Genomic DNA, 22,342 nt, shown 5'->3' with positions numbered 1-22,342 from the left:
CAGAAAAGACAGAAACCAGGGAGGCCGCTTTAATACATCACTCAAACACAAACTTGTCCAAAACTTGCCTGAAGCACACCCTGAAATCCTTCATTAGGGCGCTCGCAAGAAATATTACAAAACTTGTCTCCAAATGTGTTAGTATAAAATCTGTAACTGTTTGTACTGTGTACCTTTGGGTCTCCAGGCATAAAACAGTTGAAATAGTGGTTGATCTGCTTGAACACAAAGCCTCTGTCCATCAGGTTGAAACAGCGCTACAGGAGGATGGGGAAGAATAAATAAATAAATAAATATACACTCGTACATTTTAAAACACACGGTTAAAACCATGCCAGATACAGTTACTGTAGCCCCTAACCTTGATGAAGACCGCCAGACTGTGGTTAGCGTTCCTGGCAGCATCGAGGTTGTCTTTGTATTTCTGAGTGATGTGTGGCATCATCATGTTGACCAGAGTCTCCACAGTGTGATGGAAGGCTGCTGAGAAGCGCTGATTCCTGGACAGCTGCAGAACACATCACACAAGTTCGTACAAAAGGTATTATATACCATAAAACACCCCAGTTTAAAAGAGTAGTATGGTAATACTTCCAATGAAAAGACCAACATCAACAATTCATAAAAACATATATTGCTTGTGTAGACCATGGGTGACCAAATGTTTATGATTGTAGGCTGTATACAAACAAATTATATAAGGAGTCAAGGAGAAAACAGGAGTCAATTAATAGTTGTTAACCTATTACACTGCAAATAAGGGTTTCTAGACCACTAAACAAATGACATTTCTAAGTTTGCCTATAACTAACCCAAAAAGTTCAAAGTACTTTGTATATCTAATGTGTGGCACAAGTCCCCACTTATATTATGATGTGAAAATCTCTAGAATGAGTAAAGTTGAAACAGACAGAATTAGCCAAATATTGGTTTCTGTTCATGGCCTAAAGTGCCCACTTAAAATATTATCTCTCTGTGCCATATACCTCTTTTTTGTCAAAATCAATCAATGACACTTTGGTCTTTAGCAGGATTTGTCTGTAGTACAGAATATCCCCAGCCTTGTACTTTAACCCTAAGCTCACAGTCTCCACTGAGGCCTCCACTTAAGAGGCCAGAGGCAGTTAGACACGGGGATGTGGTTGCTTATGGGGTACGAACAAATGCAGCCAATAAAACTGCACAGTAGTGTGGGATAGTCTGTGGATACATAATACTTTGACTGTGGTACTGCGGCTGTCCACAAGACGTGGCAGGTTGTAAACCACAGTAAAGAACCTAAGCCTTTATGAAACAGACACCCTGAGTCAAACACACACATGTTGTGGCAGACTTACCTTCACTTTACAGCTCTCTATCAAGTACTGAGCCATGGACTTCACTAAGGCTTCAAAGAAATACCAGGAGTACTGCGAGGCAGACAAACATCAATCAGAAAACAATAAAGAGGACATTCATGGCAGTTATAATCACACACCATATACTCTTTAAAAAGTAGAAATATGTTACCTTGAGGAGTTTGTTACTCGTGAGGAAGTCAGTGGAAGGCTTCAAGATAGCAGTCATGGCTTTAGCCAACTCCTCGTGCACTAATCGGTTGGAGGAGGATGTTTGTGGCTCAGACTTAAATACAAACTGTAGGTGACACAAGCAGAAAGAACTTTGAGTACAAGCACTAACATATAGACATTGAAATGTGACATATGGTTTGTGATTTTTACCTTTACATATGACCTCAGGTAGTGCTCCAACCCCTCCTCGTGGCACTGGGCTACAATGTGAATCATGACTCTGAAACAAAACAATTGCAAAACAAAATGTGTGTTAGGATATGGTCCTGAAAGAAGCTGACACAGCAGGAGGCATCACTTATTAATAGTTTATGGAAATAAATGTTGATATTTATTAAATTCCCATGAATATCAGCCATCTTCAGAGTTTTCTTTTGACATTTTAATCATATTCATTTAAGTGCGATATATCAACTTGTGTATTGTTATTAACATAAACAACTTGATTTTTATGATGTTGTTAAGAATCAAATCAAATCAAGTTTTATTTATATAGCACATTTATAAACGATTTTTGGTCGAGCCAAAGTGCTGTACATAAAATAAAAATAGCCTACAGTAGAGACACTTTACAGCAAGAACAGGATTATCCCCGGTAAACTTGCCTGGTTACATTGACTGCTACATCCTCCTGGGTGGCACTGGTTAGCACCCTGAAGAGCTGATTCAGGGTGGTGGGTAGGAACTTAATCATCACATGGCTCTCCATGGCATGCAGGCTCTGAGGGTAAAACATTGCAGATATATGTTTATGCAGAGATTGAGTGCATGTATAATGAGGTGAATACGTGGGGAAAGCAATGAAATAATTTTCTAGCACCACTTAAAAACAGAGCAGAGAAGGCTAAAAAGAATATATAAAAAAACGAATCTAATAGCAACAAGGGGAGGAAGAGGACATAGATGAAAAACAATCTGCTAATTACCCACAGCGTATGCTTCAGTTTCCGTTAACATAACAGTTAAGATACTGGAGCATCATATTCGTGTACAGGAAACTAACATAGGCGCTGCCAAGTCATTTGGAGAGCTGCCAATCAACATGGCTGACCTGCTGTTTGACCCTCTGGCTATTGTTCATGTTCTCTGCTGTGTTTACATTTGCACCCAAGAGATGCATTGGACCAAGTGTTGCTCTGCATGTCTATCTCTGCCAGGGGAACAATGAACTGATATTCCCAAGGACTGGAATAAGAGTATGAGATGGAAAAAAATCCCGAGCTACCATGGCAAAAGGAGAAAAATCTCTTCCCAAACTGTCCAGAAGAATGCACTGTTGGCAAGCCGCAGCATAAAGCAGAACATTAATCTCTCTGCTGTTCAGCTCTAACCAAGTGTGACTGTCTGCGGTTTTACGGGAGTATGAGCTACGGTTAGCAACAACATAAAATTGAGAAGACAGTTCTGACCTTTCCCTTACAGATATATCAAATACCATTCTGTTCAGAGTTAATTCCCAATCATACATTTATTCATCCTTGTGCACTCAGTTACACAGCATATGCCAAAATAGAAAAGTAGACTTTATGTCAACATTAATGATTGTGGTTTAAAACATAGCCCACACAGTGTAGCACAAAAAAAAGCTATTTCAAGCATGTACACAGAATGCTTACCAATTAATTTACCTAAAATAAAGCAATAATGCCTTTAATAAAGACACAAGGTCTACACATTTTGTTTGATAAAAACAAATAACATGTTTTACGTTATCTCAATTGGCATGCATTTAAGTTACTATTTGTACCAAATGAATGGCTTAATTCTTATTGGTTTACCTTCAGGTATTTGACCAATTCTCCTCCCTGGGGCGCAGCTTCAGTGCTCTGACAGTGATCAAAGAAATTGTGCAAATGTTGATCCTATGAGAAAAAAAAGAAGGTCAGACTGTATACGTTTATTCCATTAAACTGCGTTTAATTGAATCCACATCCAAAGTAAGAAGGTATGCAGATCAGACAGGAACTACACTCACAGTTTGTTGAAAACCGAACTAACCTGAGTGTAGACAGTGGACACGAGGTGAGTGGCAACCTTAAATAAAGGCTTGCCTCCATCCACCCATTTGACCTCAGGTCCTGAATGCTGTAACACAAAGACAAATCTTTCTTTCAATAACTCAGAATATATCCTGCAGTGAGTTCATGTCAACATAAAACATCGATTTTTCCTATTGGAGGTTTTGGTTTTTGGCTTGGCATCTCCAAAACATATTATTAAATCAGTTTTGCACTAAATAATGAAAATAAGAGTTCAGCACATTAACTTTTGAGGCCAAGCCATCACTGCTTCACTTCTCTACCTTGCTGGCCCCCTCCTGACAGCCGAGGTATCCAGCAGGCAGGTTGGCAGCCACAGGGATCTGACTCTCATTCATGGTCACCCGGCCATCTTTCAGCAGGGGGAGCCAGGCGTATCCCACTGAGAGAGGAGACCAAGGCAAAGTCAAAGTCTGATGTTTCAAGGCAGTCAACATTTACAAAACACAGATATTTTTTAGGTATTTTTGTGATCTGGCAACGCTATGAACAATTATTCGAGATTTGGTTTCAGTGTGTTACCTTGAGTCTCAACCAGGTCTCTCTTTTTGGTGCTGGCCTTGTTGTTGCTTTCACAGCTGACGTGGTAGAAGGTGAAGAGCAGATGGTGTTTTTCGTGGAGCTGGGTTGGCAGCTCAATCTTAAACTAAGGAATAAGAGATAAACATTCAGTATTTGATTATATGGACTTAACTTTTTGTTTTTATACATTTACTGCAGTGTGTCTTACCTCATCATAGAACTCAGGGTTATGCTGGTGATGCAATACTGATGCGAAGGCATTTTTGGTAAACAAGGGTCCTCCAGGTCGGCCATAGATGCACTGTGGAATAATAATAATAATAAAAGTTAGTTGGCTCCTGTGACTGGAGAGTTTTGCTTTTTTTGGATTTGGAAAAACGTCCAGGAATGATTTGAGTTTACCTTTAGTGAAACAGCCTCCTCCTCATCTGAGTCCTTGAACTCAATGCAGACAGCTACGTTTCTAGCCTAAAGAAAGACAAAACAGACACAGTTAGCCAAACTATTAGTGAAGAGGTGCTGTTACTTTAGACGACAAGAAAAAGGGAAAGTCGTTCCAGTAATAATATTTAATTTGACTGTTTAACAGAAAACTGTAAGGCAACATATGGAGGACAAAATCCTCAAATATCCACCTCCTGTGTCAATTAACCTACAAATGAAAGATTTGTGTTACCTTTGCAAATGACTTTTGGCTGTCATACTTCAAGTGCCTCGGGTACACATAGAGGTGATTGTTGTAGATGGTGAAAGGCTGAGAACATTTGGCTAAGCACGGCACAAACTCCTCCACTTCAAAGAAGATGTTGGTCTTCTGGCTGACATCAAACTGCTTCACAGGAATGTAGGATGAGGTAACACAATCTATATACAGAAGCAGGGGGGAGAAGAGACCAAATAATCAGCCTGCAGACATCGTGACAGATCTGCTGTGAGCAGGAACAGCTTTCATCTCTCATGTTGGCCGCAAGGAACACATTCAGAGGCCTTACTTGTCAGGTCGGGGGCTACATTGTCAATAGTAACATCAAGGTTTCCGAGGATTACAGGCAGCTTGGCCATTTTCTCTGGCCTGAGGAAGAGAAAATAAACTCCAGTTAAGCCTTTGCTATCATCTTCAAATAGTATATAATACACACACACCACATTCACAGATGTGGGCAAACATCTAACTTTTTAAAACCCAACAACATTTGTGTTCCATATTTGCCTTTCCAGAACATCTGTAAGACTACTTCTACGGTTTCCTTTGAGGAATACTAACTTTCTGAAATCAGCCAGCAGTTTGAGCACATCGTCATTGGAGAGCTTGTTGCTGTCCTGTCTGTAGAGAGGGGAGAAACGAGCACTTTTGTCCAATGTCCCTGAAGCATCTTTGAACAAAGTCCTGCAAGAAGGAAGAACAAGAGTCAGGAAGGTTTTTATTGTCCTGAACACCCTCATGTAAACTGTTTGAAAAGAAAAAGTACTAGGTATCATATCATAGTACCATATTTTATTAATCTATATATTTCCTCGATTAACCAATTAATTGTTTAGTTTGTCAAAAACCAAACTACTAAAAAACATCCATCCCATTTTCCTAGAGCAGCAATGAGACATTTAAAACAAATTAAATGTATACTGATATAAAACAGAAAGCAGCCAATCTTCACATTTCAGAAGCTAAACATAGTGTTATTTCTTCTGTAAAAAACAAATCAATTAATTATCCATATGGTTAATGTGTTATTGAAAATAACCCCCAATGATTAGAATTATTAAATAATGTTTAATTATAACAAAAATATTTATATTTTTTTTGAGTGAGAATAAATTGTCAGTGCTTAATTTTTCACTATCTAGTATCAATTGTATTTAATTATATAATACTATGATATTTGATTTATGTTTTAAGCATTCACATCACTACTGTGACTGTGTGTGTTTGTATGGGCTGTGGTTCTGGTGTAAAGTACACAGAACATGTTGCTGAAAACTGATGGAAAAAACGTAATGATTAATAATAAAAAGAGAATAAATACCTTGCTGCCCAGGCAAAAGGCATCCTGTACTGGCCCAGCCGGCAACATGCCAGCTTTGCATTTTTCAGGACCTTCTGTGCCACCTAGTGGAAAACATGAACACAGTGTGAGCTGAGCTTCATCACTTCGACACACTCTAAGCCCTGCAGCACTGTAACATATTCAGCACGCTGCCACACAGACGTAAAGCACATTTTTCTGAACTGAATCTCATTACTCCACACCACGGTCCCCTCAGGGGGCACAACCACATTTGTTCAGCCAAAGTCAATGCTTGTGTTAGACGTCTTTGTGCAACTGGTCAGCACTTAAAAACAAGGATGATTATCTGTGTATAATGTGGAATAATATGGTGGAATCTGCTGAGTCTGGGAGACTTGCTGCCCCGTGTTGAGGACAGTGAAGGGAGTTCGGGGTAGGGTCAGTACCTTGGTGGAGTCTGAACTCTTGGTGTACGGCTCGGCACAGTGGTTTATTCCTCCCTGCAGCACCTTCTCTATGCGAGCCACCAGGAAGATATCTGGGTGGGGGCACGTTACTGAGAATACACCCTGTGGAGACCATGAAAATGTTAGAATTTCCACTTTCACATTTGAATATAAAACAGGAGACACATTTATGTTGGGAAGAGCAATTATGATGTTTTGTTTATTCTAGAGATGGCAATTTCTGTTTCTTAGGACATAACTAACAATTATTGGCTGAATGACTGTCATAAAATATACATGTATGTACATCAGTAGATTAATCTTAAAGACTTCACATTTGTAGTTTCTAAGAAATTCCCCTACAACATCATTTGTAATAACTTTTGTGAACCCCCTCCTTTCCTGTATAGTACAATCATAAGGTCTACATTTGATGTTTTCCTAGTGGTTTTAAATAGCTGCAAAACAAAAATAATTTGATGTGGTAAGTGTTCATTTGCAAAAAAAGGTGGTAAACATTATACCAGTTAAACATCAGGGTGTTAGTATGTCATTGTTAGCATGCTGACAAGCATTTTGTCCAAAGTGTCACTGTGTACAGTAAAGTGTCAGAGCCACAAGCATGGATGTTTTAAAGTTTAACTCTGTATTTTCTGTACCTGTCTCGGATACTGCATCGCTGCCTCTGGCACCCCATAGACTAACCGTTGCCCTTCAGGGTGGGTGTCCCCTCCCCCGTTCATATACTGACTGGTGTTACTGGGCAGCATGCCTCGTACAGACGGATGGTTTAAGTCCACGTGGAAGTCCGAGGAGATCTTCCTGCCGTTCTGGATGTCAAACAGTGACAGGGTGACATAAAATGGCTCCACCTGGAAATGAAAGAGAGTAGCAATTGAGTATTGTACGGATGATGCTGATTTTTTAACTTGTGCATTTTGTCAACCAGGCTGCTTACACACTATAACTTAAAGAACATAGGAACTGCATTAAAATTAAAACTTAATAGGTGCTCCAACAGCTGTAAAACAGGACTCTAGATAGCATACACTTTCACAATCACTTAACTGTGTTACATGCAACGTTTCACTCAGCAAACTAAATAATGAATGACCCAACAGACAAAGTGTTATTTTCAGCGTAGTTTAGTTTCACATCTACACAAAATGTAAAACTCTAAATATATTACTACTTTACTAAAATGAAATAAAGGAAAATACATTTAAAAATGAAATAAAATACAACTCCATAAAATAAATGTCATCTTACAGTCGTTGAACAGTGTGTGTGTGTGTGTGTGTGGTGTGTGTGTGTGTGTGTGTGTGTGTGTGTGTGTGTGTGTGTGTGTGTGTGTGTGTGTGTGTGTGTGTGTGTGTGTGTGTGTGTGTGTGTGTTGTTTTGACATGTTGATAGACTGTTTCTGTAAGGAGAGAGAGCAGGACATCAGGCTCCCTTATACAGATTGCCAACCATTACTGAGCCTCTAGCCTGGTTGCTATGCCAACAACAGTCCTTCCGCGGCTCAAATAATGACAGGAGTTCATCCGGCTGCTCAACGCGTCTCTTGCGTCTTTAGTCAGCCGGATAATGCTATTTCTGTTATTTAGGGCCTATTGTGGCCAGAGAGAGATCAGCCTTACGTTGGTGGTGGGTCCCTCCTCGTTCTCGGCCACACAGCTTTGCAGGTTGAATGAGAGGTCATTGCAGTTCACCAGCACACGCTTTCCAAACTTCTCCTCAAACTGCTTCACATCCGGCTCTATCCCTGAGAAATCTAGTTTCTGAAGACAGCACAATGGAAGGTATTTCATTTAATTACAAAGTGTCAGGTTGGATCTCATTTCCACACGGGACTAAGTGAACTAAAATGTGCTTTAGGTTTATTTACCTGTGTGTCGGGGTCCAGGGTGAACAGCTTCAATCTGGTCTCGTTCCTCATCCTGGACTCGATATCTCTTGCACTCTGAGGAGGAGAAAGGTATTTTTTTAATGGATCCAAACCACAAACTGTCTGAAACGTCAAAAGCAACGTCTGAGAGATTTCCAGTCGGTTGGTTTTATCATTATGGCTTCATATTTTACAGGCTGATCACACTGGGCAGACTCAGTGGTGAGGGTCAGGTGGTCCCGGCACACACTTCAGAGCAGCACACTGTAACCTGTCAAGCTGTTCCCAGTAAACTCTTACCACCAGTTTCCATGCACATATGGCTTTACTATTGCGTGCCACTCAGCACTGTAACAGCATGAGAAGCTGAAATAAAACGTTTTCAGTCTGTAAGTCATCAGTCAGTTAATCATTTAGAAAAACAGATGTTTTTATCCTTGAAATGTTTTATAATGCTTGATGCAGGTCTCATTAAGTAAAAGCATGTGTTGGTTTTGTCCACTAGCGGATCTCTTGTGTTTCTATTCTTTCTATTCCATTTTATTTGTATTTACTATTTTAACTATGTTATCTGCTTTATTGTGTTGCATTGTTGGAGGAGTCTGTAGTGCTGTAGCGACGCGTCGACGTCGTCGACTTCAAAATATCGTCGACGACATATTTCCGCGTCGACGCGTCGCCACCATAGACTGTATGACGCCACACACACGTGGGTCACCCAAAGCAACAAGCAGTTCGCAATCGCACTTCTAACACAATGGAGACTGAAACGGCTACCAACTCCTCCTCACAGGATTGCGCACGAAGCCCTCAAACGAAAACATCTCGCCCCAGGTCTTCAAAAGCATGGGAATATTTTAAAGTTAGTCCAAAACGCAAAGATATTTATATATGTATATCTCACTGAGACTGCTGCTTGACCGGAAGCAGCAGCTAGCTGTGGTGGCAACCATTAGCAGCTAGCATTTGCTCTCCGATTTAAAATGGAATTATGGATTATAAATTCAATAATTTTTTTATACATAGACGTTAAAAACCTATGGATTAACCGATTCAGCCGCGTTTTTTCTCATTTGAATTTCATTGAACACGTATTTTGATCAGATTGACAGCTACGGCGGTGAGACGATCTCCCTAGAAGCTCTGTGAAGGTACGTGTTGTGATGACTATATTTGCTTCCCCTGTCGCGAGCCCGGATCACTCAGTGATGATACTATGTACCTACATAATCTGTGGAGTCTCAGCTTTAATCGGATATATTGTATGTGCAGCTACGATAAGTAATAAGGGTACTTTTATCTTGAGATCTGTGCCAATGTCCGTTAGCATTTTTCGCTCAGGGGTCATTTAGATGCTTCTTATGAGACTTGTGTTTTGTTTTGGTAAACATGGTTTGTATCGTCAGTTAGCTGAGATTATTTCCGTTAATCTGGTATAACACATTAATAGGTTCTTAAATATTAAGATCCCCTGAGACACAGTATCGTGAAAAAAAATTGTTTTACATTACGTTTTTTATGAATTGAACAACAGAAAAATAATCGTTCGATTAGTCGACTAATCGATCAAATAATCGCCCGATTAATCGTTTTCAAAATAATCGTTTCCCCCCAGCACTAGGAGTCTGTGACCTAAGATTTTCATTGATATATCTATACTGTAGCTATGTACACATGACAATAACATCCTTGAATGCATGTTTAAAGAAGACACTACAGTAGAGGTAAATAGGCTAAACAACCTGTAAGGATCCAAGTTTCTTCTTCCATAAAGAGTATAGTGTAAGTGTTATGTTTCAATAAGCAAATTATATTCAAGGTTCAAGGTTCTTTATTTGTCAAACGAACATAGCTACAGAGTAGTTATGTCGATGAAAATCTTAGGTCAAAGGCTTCTCCAACAGTGCAACACAAATAATACAGATAAACAGAAACATATAGTGCAAGTAAATAATAAAATGTAAATACAAAAAGAAAAATAGTTTAAAAAAATTTGAAATTGTGAAATAAGAGTATATGCAAGCTATTGGAATGATGTATTAGATAAATAGATACATAATTACTAAGTAGCAGATGAATGCTATGGATGTTGTTTCAACAGTTCAGGTGTTTAACAGTCTTATTGCCGGTGGGATGAAACTGTCTCTGAATTTATGAACAAATGTTGTATATGCTATTGAAGAGATATTGAGAGTATGAGAAAAATATGTGGTATAAATTCAAACATTTTTAGAAGTATTTGTTTTCTGAAATACTACGTTTAAACGTGCTAAGGAAGCATTATCTAATTATAACATCTGTTGGGTTTGGGAGAAATCTGCAGACACAAATAGACAACGTGCAGTGAGATAAAAACCTATGTGTATATTTTTTTCCCATAAGTCTGACAGTGATTAATTTCAGATCTACAAAAACAAATGACCAACTGAGAAATTAGGTGTGTAACCAGCAACACTTAAATCCAAATCCAAGCCACATGTTTGCGGCAAGAGGCCCTCTTCCTTCAATGAGGACCAGAGATTTCATGCTGCAGCTCCATGAGATACGTTACTGAATGTGTGAGCACCAGCTGAGAGAGGAGGACCTACCTGAAAGCTGTCCATGCTGCCAGAGGAGCTATCGGACTTTCCAAGATCATCATCTAGAGGAAAAAAGAAGACACCATTTGATGCAGGCGAAAGTTTGCAAAGCATAAACAAAACCTCCTTGTGTTTTTAAAACCTGCTTAATCACTTTCTGACGGGAAAGTTAAGTAAACAGTAATTCAGCTGCACATGAATCAGTAGGATTGAGATGGAGATACAGCAGGTCTCAAAGGTACATTTATGAAAGCTCAGAGATCTCCTCAAGAAGAATTGTGTTTTCTCTGATGCGCAGTGTGATTAATAAAAGCTCAGGAGTTAGGGAAGATTAGTGGGCCGTTTTGTTCAAAAGCATTCAGCCTTTTTCCTCCACGGCTAAGCCTCCTATGAGACAGGAGGTGAGTAAAAGTCTGGGTGGTCTGGTATCACATCACTGCAGGGCAGGGAGAGGTAGAGGAGAAGTGAGCCGCGAGAAGTGAGTGGATGTTGATGAGAATGATCCTCAGGTACAGTATCCCAGAATAAATATACTGATAGTGATGAATGCGTTTAATGGATTCTCAATATTTATGATTATTATTTAGGATATAATAACTGAGGATATTTGCGTTTTAGAAGCTTTGTGTACAATATAGGAACACTGTAACTACTCAAATTAAACAGCATTAGTAAAGTTATCACATTTTTAGGTCTGAAACATGGTTATTTTTATTATGGATTATCCTATTTTTCTTAATTAATGTATTTATTTGGAAGATGTCCATCACATTTTACCAAAGCCCATGCTGACATATTTAAATGTCGTGTTTTTTCCGACAAGCAATACAAAACTCAAATATATTCAGTTTACCATCAGAAGATTCAGGAAACCAGCCAATTTCAAGAAGTATGAACTGGACTTTATTTTCTTAAAAATGTACTCAAAGAAATTAATTAATTGTCAAAATAGTTAAAAACATAATATTCCTTATCATGAACTGGATAATATTTTGACTAACAAAAAATGATATTCCATTTTATATTTGTGTTCTTTCAGACACTAAAAATATGAACCGACGGACCAACACACCATCATGAATGTCTCCATTCCTCTTCTCCGCCATGGCGATCTCAAAGCTGCTGTGCAGGATCTTGTTGAGCAGGTTGATCCAGTCCTCCATCTCTGCCTCGCTTTCCGAGGCCAGCAGGTAGGTGCTCTTATCCTGCATCTTCAGCTCGAAAGCAAACCGTCGAACCTTGGTGTTCTGCAGCCACAGCAAGAAGAGAAAAAGGGGGTGTTAAGAAAAATGTAAATAAAACAGTTAAACTTGATAGATACAACATAATTCAACTTTTTTATGCCGTAAAGGTAGCAGCATTCATGTTTGCCATATATAAGTACCTGATTTGTAATAATTGATTTACTTTGTTGAGTTTAAAATAAGCTATAATAACTACAATAACCACCCCAAAGTTATATGCTGCCACCAACGATCCAAAGTGCCGTTTATATCCATGTTTATTCAACTGGAAATGTCATCACTTCATCTTTGATCCTAGACAATTGTGTGATTTTCTTATAATGAGCCTATGAATGATTGAGTTATGGCCAAAAACATGATGTAAGGTTACATTGACCTTTGAAATGGACCTTTGTGAGGAAATTCCCTCAACGCGTTCCTGAGATATCGCATTCACAAGCAAGGGTGGATAAGCCAAAAACGTAATGCCCTCTGCCTGGCTACATAAAAAAAATCAAATACCCAAGTGTGGATATTGCAGTCTTTTATTTCACTATCCAAAGCCAACATCTAACAACTGTCGGCTCATCAGAAGGCAGTACAATCTAACGTTTACGATCTAAATCATAGCCTGTTTCATTTTAATTCTACCCTCATACTTCCTTGTATAATGCAGTTTGAGCCTGCAAAACAAAAACAATATACTGAGACCGTTTAGCTCCAAACATTTATAAAATGTGAGTCACTGTTTTGAAAGAAGTGGGAGGCTATCTACAGTTTTAATTGAACTGCCACAAAAAGCTCATGGACAATGTGAGTGAGGGAGGAACAGATTATTTCCATCTGCTTAACAAAACCTCCCTCTCTGCCAGGACCACAGCAGAGAAAACGAGCTGGATCTGCAGCGGGACTATGACCTCAATGATGTCACCGGCCCATTCAGGCTTTTATGTCCCATTTGTTACCTATAACTGCTGATTCAGCTACAGTGTGTCCATGATAGTGCGTTTTATTAAAAAATGAATTCAGTAAATCTTTAGCTGACCATAGAAGTCAGCTCATTACTGTGAGCACTCAGTGGATTGTTATGCTTTGGTTATCACTGTAGCAGGCTGAACAGAGGGGGAGTGATAGGGAGGTAGACAGGCCGAGTCTACATGGAGAGAGGGAATCAAACTGGACTCTTGATAAACAGTCTGATAGGTACAGTAGGAGGACTGGTCTCTGTTTCCTAGACAAAACAGCTGCACACATCCTGGGGGAAACGAGTGGACAACAAAACGGAAGTCATTTTGTAATGATATTATTAGCATCTGTGTTCCAAAGAAAGAAAAAATAGGAAAAATGAAAGTTGAAATCCTCAACGTTGACGTTTTAAGGGCGTTTTGCTCCTTGTTAACCTACAGGGACTGCCCTCCGAGACCTCATTACTATGTGGGAAATGCTTTGTGCGTTTGAGCATGTGTTGGCATCTTTACAAAGGGCAGGAGCAGCTTCAGGCTCAGTATGACGTCACTGCACAGGTCATTACAGCTGCAGAGTTTAACATCTGCATCTCCACAGTCACTGCTGGTTGAGTACAAGTTGCATGATGTTTGTGACTTTAACAGAGCAGAAAACTCATCAACTGTATGTGTTACACAGGAGGCTGTGCAGTGAATGCTGCTAAATCACTGCAGAAAATTAATCCCCAACAGACTGGTTTATTGAATACAGTACAGGTCTATCAGCGTATAAGCAAGTGAATCACAACATACTTTAAGCATCTACTTAATTTGACTTAAAACCACGAGACATAATCCACAGGTTTGTTTTTTTATGATATGTGCCTTTGTAGATTTTGAGTCTACCGTACATGTCGTGTACACCCTTTCTGAACACATTTCCTTTTTAATTTCCTTTTTGTATATGATTATCAACTTTATTTCTAGTTTTCATTAGCAGAGTATAACCAATTTATTTTGTTGCAATAAATCTAATATTATTCGTATTGTGTTTAAAGTAATGTTTTTTTTGATGACATAAAGACATACAAAAATGTTCTGTATTTTCTGGCCTTTTCTTAACAATGTATACAATGGCACAGAAAAGCGGCAATGTAATCCTCTAATGCAGGGGTGTCAAACTCAATTTCATCCCGGGCCACATCAGCATTATGGTGGCACTCAAAGGGCCGGTTTTAATTTTAATTATATATAAATATACATATGTAAATATATTAAATAATGTATTATATTACATTGTTGGCCCTGCATTGGATTATTATCAGTTCTGGTAATATCTTCCTAAATAACTACGTCTGAAAGCAGAAGTCTTGGGCAAATAATTGAAAGCAAATATTCAACAATTGTATTGTATATTATATTCTTTGCAAGCTCTTGTGGGCCACATAAAATTAGGTCGCGGGCCGGATTTGGCCCCCGGGCCTTGAGTTTGACACCCCTGCTCTAATGTTTCCAGCCTAGCCCGATTAAATCAGGAGGTGCTTCCAAAAAATATAGAAAAAGCATTCAAACATTTAGCGTAAATCTCTCCTCCTTGTAGACATTGGCCTGATAGCTATTCCCATCCACTGATAGGAATCAGTCCTGGAAATACACTCAAATAATATCTGATAGATGCCAGCTGAGTGCCTCTTCAGTACGATCAGCTGCTCTCCATCTATTGACAGGTGATAATAAATGCACCCAGTGAGTCTTGGCCTGCACTGAGATATCTGCACATGGAATCGATTGAGGGGCCGATGGAAAGTGCACGGAAGTGAGACAAAAGCATTCACCTTGTTTTACAATGTGAGAGTCAGCAGTATAACCTTGGGAAGGAGAGCTCCGGTTTCAGGGAAGTGAACATCAGCAGCAGCAGAGAAATGTTTGTTAAACGTTTACCTTTTATAGTTTACATGTTACACTACAAGTCGGAAAATATGTTCATAGAGAGAAGAATTGTGAAGAGGAAGTTGGTATATCCGTATTTCAGTTTATTTCCTGCAAATGGTGTTTTAATATCCATGAGGGACCAGGCCACAGGATATCCCGTTTGGTGAAGTAGGTCATCCAGTTGAACTACAGTTAAAACTGTACTTCCTTTGTGCCACAGCGAAATATTTCAGAGCGTACCTGAACCACACCCATACAGGAGTCCAAGAAGATGGTTCCTTTGGGCTCTTTGGAGATCTTCTCATCTTTGTAGAAGTTTAAATTATAAGAGCCGTCCCCGAGCTGAGTAAGATGGAAATACCTCCTCTTGAATGACTGGAACAGAAAGAGGAAATACCATTTATTGGAGAGAAAAAAATGCAATGTTTTGGTCAAAACAATCTCAAGTCTTCTACTCTCTATGCATTATACAGTATAAGTGTAAACTGCCAGGAATAATAAGCCTTCCTGTAAAAAGGCAACAAGTATTGATGGATTTAGAGGTAGAGGTATTGCATGCTGTACTGATAATAAAAGCTTTTGAAGCAAAATTGTGACTGTGAAATATATAAAATGGATTTAGGGAAAAACATGTTGTGGAAATTATAACTAAAATAATGAGATGATAATGTTTTTTATGTATAATTAGTAATGATGATAATGGGTGATATTTAAGTTAAGATAACTTTCACTGCAAACACATCAATGTTAACATACGTGTCACATTTTTATTAATTTAAATACACATAAAACACATGCACTTTTTCCAATTAAAGCAGTGTTGCTGCAGCTTATTTTTATTTTAGATAAATGTGTCAATTATTTCTGGAATTGTCTTGTATATAAAATGTCAGAACTTCTCATCACATCTTACCATCACAAATGAGACATCTATAAATCGCCAAAATCCAAAGCTATTTGGTTTGTCATAATATAACACAAAGAAAACCAAATCCACACATTTTAAGGTTCCATTTAATATTCCTTAGATAAAATATTCAACTAATTGACTAATGGTTTAAATTGAAAATCCTGTGTCTCACCCTCATGGTGACGCTGATGGCACTGTTCATGTTTCCTTTGTACAGCCAGCCATGTTTGGAAAACCCGCCTTTCTGGGATCCTAGGGAGGCCGTATCCTGCAGGGGACAAAGACACAAGACAATGAAATACACACTCATACTGCAAGGGAAAAAAGCCATGTAGTGTAAATTGAAACTTGCTTACCATATTCGGTCCTGTCCACAAATGTACACATGTATTTTTTCCATTTTGGAACAAGTCTTAATACTTTTATCAACACAAACTAGTCACATGTTTCCAATAAATTACCAAAAAGCAGAGAAAGCACATTCATTTAAAAATGATGGTTTTGCTTGAAGCAGAATGTGAGTTATTACAGATGTTTTTTCAGTGGATCCTCATATATTGACATCAGATTGAAAATGCTTTTAACACACGCTGCCAAAGCCTTGCCTCATTTTGGAGAAAACCCCTTGATGTTGTGGTTTGAGATGACACAGAGCAGAACAAGCTGTAGGTCCATCTCAGTGCAAACAAGCAGGCAGACACACATTAAACAAACTATGACTGTTAAACTAAATAAATATCTCTGTCTTCACAGCAGATCTATGACACAAGGAACAAATCATCTCACACTCAAAGGGAGGGGAGCATGAGATCACACAAAATAACAAAGCTTCTAAGATCCACCGGCTATCGTGATCTGTACAAATAAACCAATTAGGAGGGTAATGAAGGAAGAAGACCGGTCCTGGTTTAGATCAGCCCTGTCATTTACAGTAACACTTCCTGGCTTTAAGAGAAGACTGTAAGAAAACCGTATCCCTGAGAATTTCACACACAGAGAAGATTGAATTTCAAGATGTCTACATCCTGGTCGAGCACTACTTCTTCTTCTTCTTTTTCTCAGTCTACTAAAGTAAAATGGGATTTAAAAGTGCTGGGAGGAATTCTAATATTTTCATGTGCCTTGTGGAGTGATTTAAAAAGCAGCTGGGAAGGTTTTGGTCCTGCTTCTCCTGGCAAATGTCTAGACAGAATCACTGTTTCTTTCTCTATGAACTCCAGAAAACTAGAAACATCTAAAAAAGAAAACTAAACTCAAGTCAGACAAAGAGAAGATGAACAAAATCTCACAACCAATGTTGCATGTGGTCCAAGCACCACCACAAAGAACAATTATCTTAGAGGATGTATTTAAACGTTTTTTCAAGCTAATTCCCAGTTTATAAATCCTGTTGGAAGGAGTAGAGGCCAGAGAGAGGGCTTGAGGGAATGAGGAGTGATTTGATCTTGTCAGGTCCTGTCAGAGGTGAAGCTGACTGTGAGGCTGAGCAGGACAAATCCTGACCTGTTACCACCGGGCCTAGCCTTCCTTAATCCCAGCTGCATTAAGCAATCACGCAGTTTAGAAGAAAAAGTAAACTTCGTAGCATAATTTTCTATAAAACCCATAAACCCCGTGTGTAAACAGAGTATTTCAGCCAGGGTTGGAGCACATTGTGTTGCCTATAGGAGGAGCAGTTTGACATTTTATGTGAGGAGAGAGGGTCAGGATAATCATCATACATCTTGTGAAGGATCTTTATAGTTAGATAACATTTCAGCCACAGCTTTTGTATCACCTTTGAAGACTCAATTCAGGAAATCTACACTCATTTAACAGGTATGAATAACCAAACACCCACTCCATCATACATGAACTAGAAGAGGGTGAGAAGATCCAAATGAGGCTTGAGAAATAATGAAACTGTGTTAAATAAAGCTATTTCGAGAATGGTGAATCAGCAAAAGTATTTAAGACTGATTATACTTAATTCCTCCCATTAAATTCAGAATTAGACCCAAATATGCCTCTTATTTCTTTAACAGCTGTAATGAAAACAGGAAAGGCAAAACTGACAACTGGAATTAGACGTATTTAGCAACGTGCTGTGTTTCCTTTGGGCCGGGTTTCTAATTAAGAGATGTGAGAGCAAATACACTTATATCAGCTCTCTCTGCTGTAGGTCGAATATTTGGGGGAATTCAAGGTCGACAAATCTAGACATTGTAAAGAAATAAACTCAGCCTCACCTCATCTTTGTCGACATCTTCATCTACCTCAAAGACATGGACAGCCAGTTTGTCAGGCCTGGACACTTTGCTGTAAAATAAAGAATTATTATGAACAGGCATGTATAGTATTTATTAACACAATCAGAAGCTACAGTGTCAAGAAATATATTAGTTAGTTAGTTGGTTGGTTAGTTAGTAAGTTAGTCAGTTAGTTAGTTAGTCAGTTAGTTAGTTAGTCAGTTAGTTACTTGACACCCTGAAAATATGCTCTTAATTTACCACTTTGGAAAGAGACAGTCTTCTCAAAAGACACATTTACTTGGCAGTACTTGGATATGCATGGCGGTTTTGCTTACTTGCTTTATTTTCAGTTCAATCTGTCCAGCAAATGTGATCTGAAGTTGTGTGACTAATTTGTTCTCATTATTTTGTAGTTTCCTTTGATTAAGTACATTTGTATATTTGTGAGTGTAAAAGAAAAGGCTGCATAGACGCAAAAGCAAGTTCCAGGAGTGTTCAAATGGAAATACGCTAAGGTGTCTAATGCTTGATAGAAAATGAAAATGTGCCAAAGGTAAGAATAACATTACAAATATTGTGGGGTTTTTAACAGGCGATCCAGGTATTGTTTTAACTTCCCCGGATTCACTACAGTGACAGGACAATTGGCGGCAGTGACAGTGACGAGATCATAAGGTCATTGTCAACTCATATTCCAACACATTGGCAGCAAAACAGATATTCTTCAGGGAAGAGGCTGAAGCTGATGACACAATCTAAAGACAATGAGGGTGGTTTCCACACTGTCTGTAGCCGGGAATTATCCAGTGCATCATTAAAAAGGAAACGCTCTTTTGTTGTGGGGAAATAAGAATTATTTGCACGCTGCGTTTCCCTGTAATTAGGTCACAACAACATTTTGTCAAAAGTAGGAAACAAAAAGGTGACAGTTTGTCTAGGTGACATGAAACACAAAAACATGCGTGACTTTGTCTTTTATTTAAAAACCTCTGGCATGCATACATTATATACAGAAGCTGCTCTTACTTGGCCATCATAAGAATACCTCGGCACACTACAAAACTATAATATATTGTACAGAAATGCAGAGGTTCTTCAAACACAGACTTACTTTGGAAGCTGACGAAAGTCTCCAGAAAAGTCCTCATACTTGTAGTTGACAGCATGCCAGTCAGATTTGTAGGTCTTGATGCACTGAGGAGACAATGGAAACACATTACAGACCATTATAACATACTGTCAAATACACAGGAGAGTTGTACATCAGGGTTTTGTTAAGACGTCAGGACCAAAATAACTACTTTGTGTTGTGTGAGGATGGGGTTTTAGACTATTTAGACCACCATCTGACCTGCACTTTGGTTGAAGCATACTGACTTAAAAAACGACCCTGCATGATGAAATTATGCAAAAGATCAAAATATGTATCTTTATGTCTTTATGTCTCTGAAAGACATAACCCACAATGCAGCTCAACCGCAGAGAGCTCTGTCAAATGCTCTGGTGTGCTAAGCTAAAAGCGGCTAATCATTTATTTTCAAACTTGAAGGGAAATGTTCACGATTTTGCACAGCTTCTTCTGGATCCACAAAAAGCAGTAGGCAGACAAATAACCCTTCCTTAAACCATTCGACTATTGCATTTTTTTTAATGCACTATTTTATGTATTTGACCTTTATGTCAAATATATTGTGTGTTTCAAGAGCTTAAGACTGAAGACTTTCATTACCAAAACCATGATGTAGCTAATGTGAATATGACAAAGCCTTTAAAAAGAATGTATAAAGTATTTTCCTACAGTGGTTTTTATGAATCCCAAGAACGCACACTCAAAATACATTGGTTGTTTTGATCAACAGTTAAAGCCTTTATGCAGTGAAATTCTTAAGGAGTGTACTGTCAGTGGTCACGCTCTGTCAAACCATGTCCATTAGTACAAACTGGGAGGGAGTGTATCTCTATCTCCCTTTACTTGGAAAACATCTGTTCATTGTTAGTCAGTGATGGGAGCAGCTCTCTGGTATCTGTTCTGCAGAAATGAGTGCCATTTACAAGCAATACCCTGACACCAAGTGCAACCTGATCAGGACAGCGATCGGAAACAGAGAGGCTCCTGCTGGGCTGATCCAGACAGCTGTCCCGGTGATGTCACACAACACTTGACCGGGAGCTTTAGTGTCTTTATGACATCAGACAATGCTGCCTAAACCCTGACCCCTAACCTGGAAGGTGAATTGACAGTTGGTGTCTGGCATGAAAAGAAGCAGTGTTCATGGCCGGATGTTAAACTAGTGTGATGTTTAAAGGAAGAAACATTTCCCGTTTTGTAGACATGATTTATCATTTTAGCTGGAATTAACATTGTTTCAGTCCAACTGCAATGAAGTTACCCAACATACAAAGAAGCATCAATGTGTGTTTTTAAGAACCTTTGTTTAATAGTAACGTTCTACATTATAAACCAACACTGACAGACAATAACCAGAAGTGATGATAAACTTTAGGACTGTAAAAATGAATTACACTTATCATTCCTACCTCCCCGCTAGATATAACTGAGGAAACACAGTAATAGTCTGGTTACAGTACCTCCTGCAATGATCTGCAATGAATTAAGATACCATTTACAGAACACTTAAAGTTAGATGAATGCTTTGTTTAGCTGAAATATGTTGGAGGAGCCTGTGAGCTAAGATTTTCATCGTCATAACTACACTGTAGCTATGTTCGTATGACCAATAAAAGCCTTGAACCTTGATAAAGAGGTTTCCTTATTAGCTGTGATGTCCAGTACATTGCTGCTAATGTTAGGTAACAAATTGGGTGATCTGTCACATTAGTGTCACGATTCGTTAGCGGTGTGTCTGTGTTGTTTACGTGAGAGTGATATGCTTTCCTAACCACTACCTAATGTATTTCTTATAGATTTTCCACCTATTGATACCAGTTTTTGAATGCTCTGTATTTAAAAGAAAACATTTTCTATACTTTTGTATTCAGTTGTAGTGCACAAAGTATTTTTTACTCAATTGTCTTGTGTATAATAGATCATTATTTTGTGAATCTTTTTATGTATGCTTTGTGTTTTTTTATTTGTGTTAATACACACGCCAAAGTGTATGGCATAATCATCAAGATTATACAGACTTAACAGTGAACATTTCCAAACTGTTTTTACCCCAAGTCTAGATTGGTTCACTTTCTTCCCTCTGAGCTCTTTTCCAGGACAAAAACTAAAACACAGAAATCTCTAACGTGAAATAACAAAACTGGCAGGCAAAGGTTCTGTTTACATATGACCCCATTAGTCACACTAAGCAGTTGATTAAGTAAATGTGTTTTTAGGGCCTTTAAATCAGCTTACCTCTTGGACGAACACACTCTGGGCCTCCCGCTCTGCATTTTCCGGCAGCGTAGGGTAGAGGGTTCTCCCTTGGCGCCTCAAAATTGAAATCTGCAAAACAAAACAATGTTTTCTTTCAATAAGAGAAACAGAGCAGGGGAATTACAACAACTATGACTGTAAGAATGAAAGCGAAATGTGGAAGACATTGCTCAAGCTGGACACCAAGTATCACAGTTTATGGTCTCAGCTGGACACATTTGATCTGGGTGTTCTTTTAAATATTATTGTATGATTGAAAAATGGCTTTCTGAGTGTTCAAAGGGGCAGTGTGTGAGGGAGGCAGGATGCTGGTCCATACTGTTCAGCTCCAGGAGCCACAGACACACCCTGAGTCTGGCTCTCTGCCACTGTTGTACAGCAACACCAATCAGCATCTCAGCACTGCTAATGCTTTATTCAAGCCTCTTACTAATGACCAACAGATCCACAGTGCACTGTAGTCAAACAGCAGAAACAATCAAGACATCTATCTTGTTTTTTTCATATTAATATCACAAATTACACATTTTTCTAGGGGCTTTACAGTGTGTGCATACGACACCCTCTGTCTTTAGACCCTTGCAACATACAAGGAAAAACTCCCAAGAAACCCCACAATTAATGGGGAAAACAGACAACATAGAGAAGCCAAATGTTAAAATGATA

The 22,342-nt window shown here is 38.8% G+C and overlaps 1 protein-coding gene across 1 annotated transcript in view; it reads right to left on the bottom strand.

The window, feature by feature from the left end:
- zmp:0000001200 (dedicator of cytokinesis protein 9) overlaps positions 1-22,342 on the bottom strand; it is a 54,922-nt gene that overhangs the window by 16,680 nt on the left and 15,900 nt on the right. Inside the window, 27 exon segments of the mRNA XM_034213278.1 lie at positions 174-257; positions 362-508; positions 1,338-1,409; positions 1,510-1,635; positions 1,722-1,791; positions 2,177-2,292; positions 3,350-3,433; positions 3,570-3,656; positions 3,874-3,992; positions 4,133-4,256; positions 4,341-4,433; positions 4,535-4,600; positions 4,809-4,996; positions 5,125-5,204; positions 5,397-5,519; positions 6,157-6,239; positions 6,585-6,707; positions 7,244-7,456; positions 8,225-8,365; positions 8,473-8,547; positions 11,061-11,113; positions 12,124-12,298; positions 15,391-15,525; positions 16,233-16,328; positions 18,289-18,358; positions 19,403-19,485; positions 21,656-21,745. Coding sequence (XP_034069169.1) covers positions 174-257; positions 362-508; positions 1,338-1,409; positions 1,510-1,635; positions 1,722-1,791; positions 2,177-2,292; positions 3,350-3,433; positions 3,570-3,656; positions 3,874-3,992; positions 4,133-4,256; positions 4,341-4,433; positions 4,535-4,600; positions 4,809-4,996; positions 5,125-5,204; positions 5,397-5,519; positions 6,157-6,239; positions 6,585-6,707; positions 7,244-7,456; positions 8,225-8,365; positions 8,473-8,547; positions 11,061-11,113; positions 12,124-12,298; positions 15,391-15,525; positions 16,233-16,328; positions 18,289-18,358; positions 19,403-19,485; positions 21,656-21,745 — 2,916 coding nt within the window.

This window comes from Gymnodraco acuticeps, unplaced genomic scaffold (assembly GCF_902827175.1).
Source record: "Gymnodraco acuticeps unplaced genomic scaffold, fGymAcu1.1, whole genome shotgun sequence".
In the NCBI taxonomy this organism is placed as follows: Eukaryota; Metazoa; Chordata; class Actinopteri; order Perciformes; family Bathydraconidae; genus Gymnodraco; species Gymnodraco acuticeps.
Note: the sequence above shows the minus strand (reverse complement) of the source record. Positions and strands in the feature narration are given on the sequence as shown.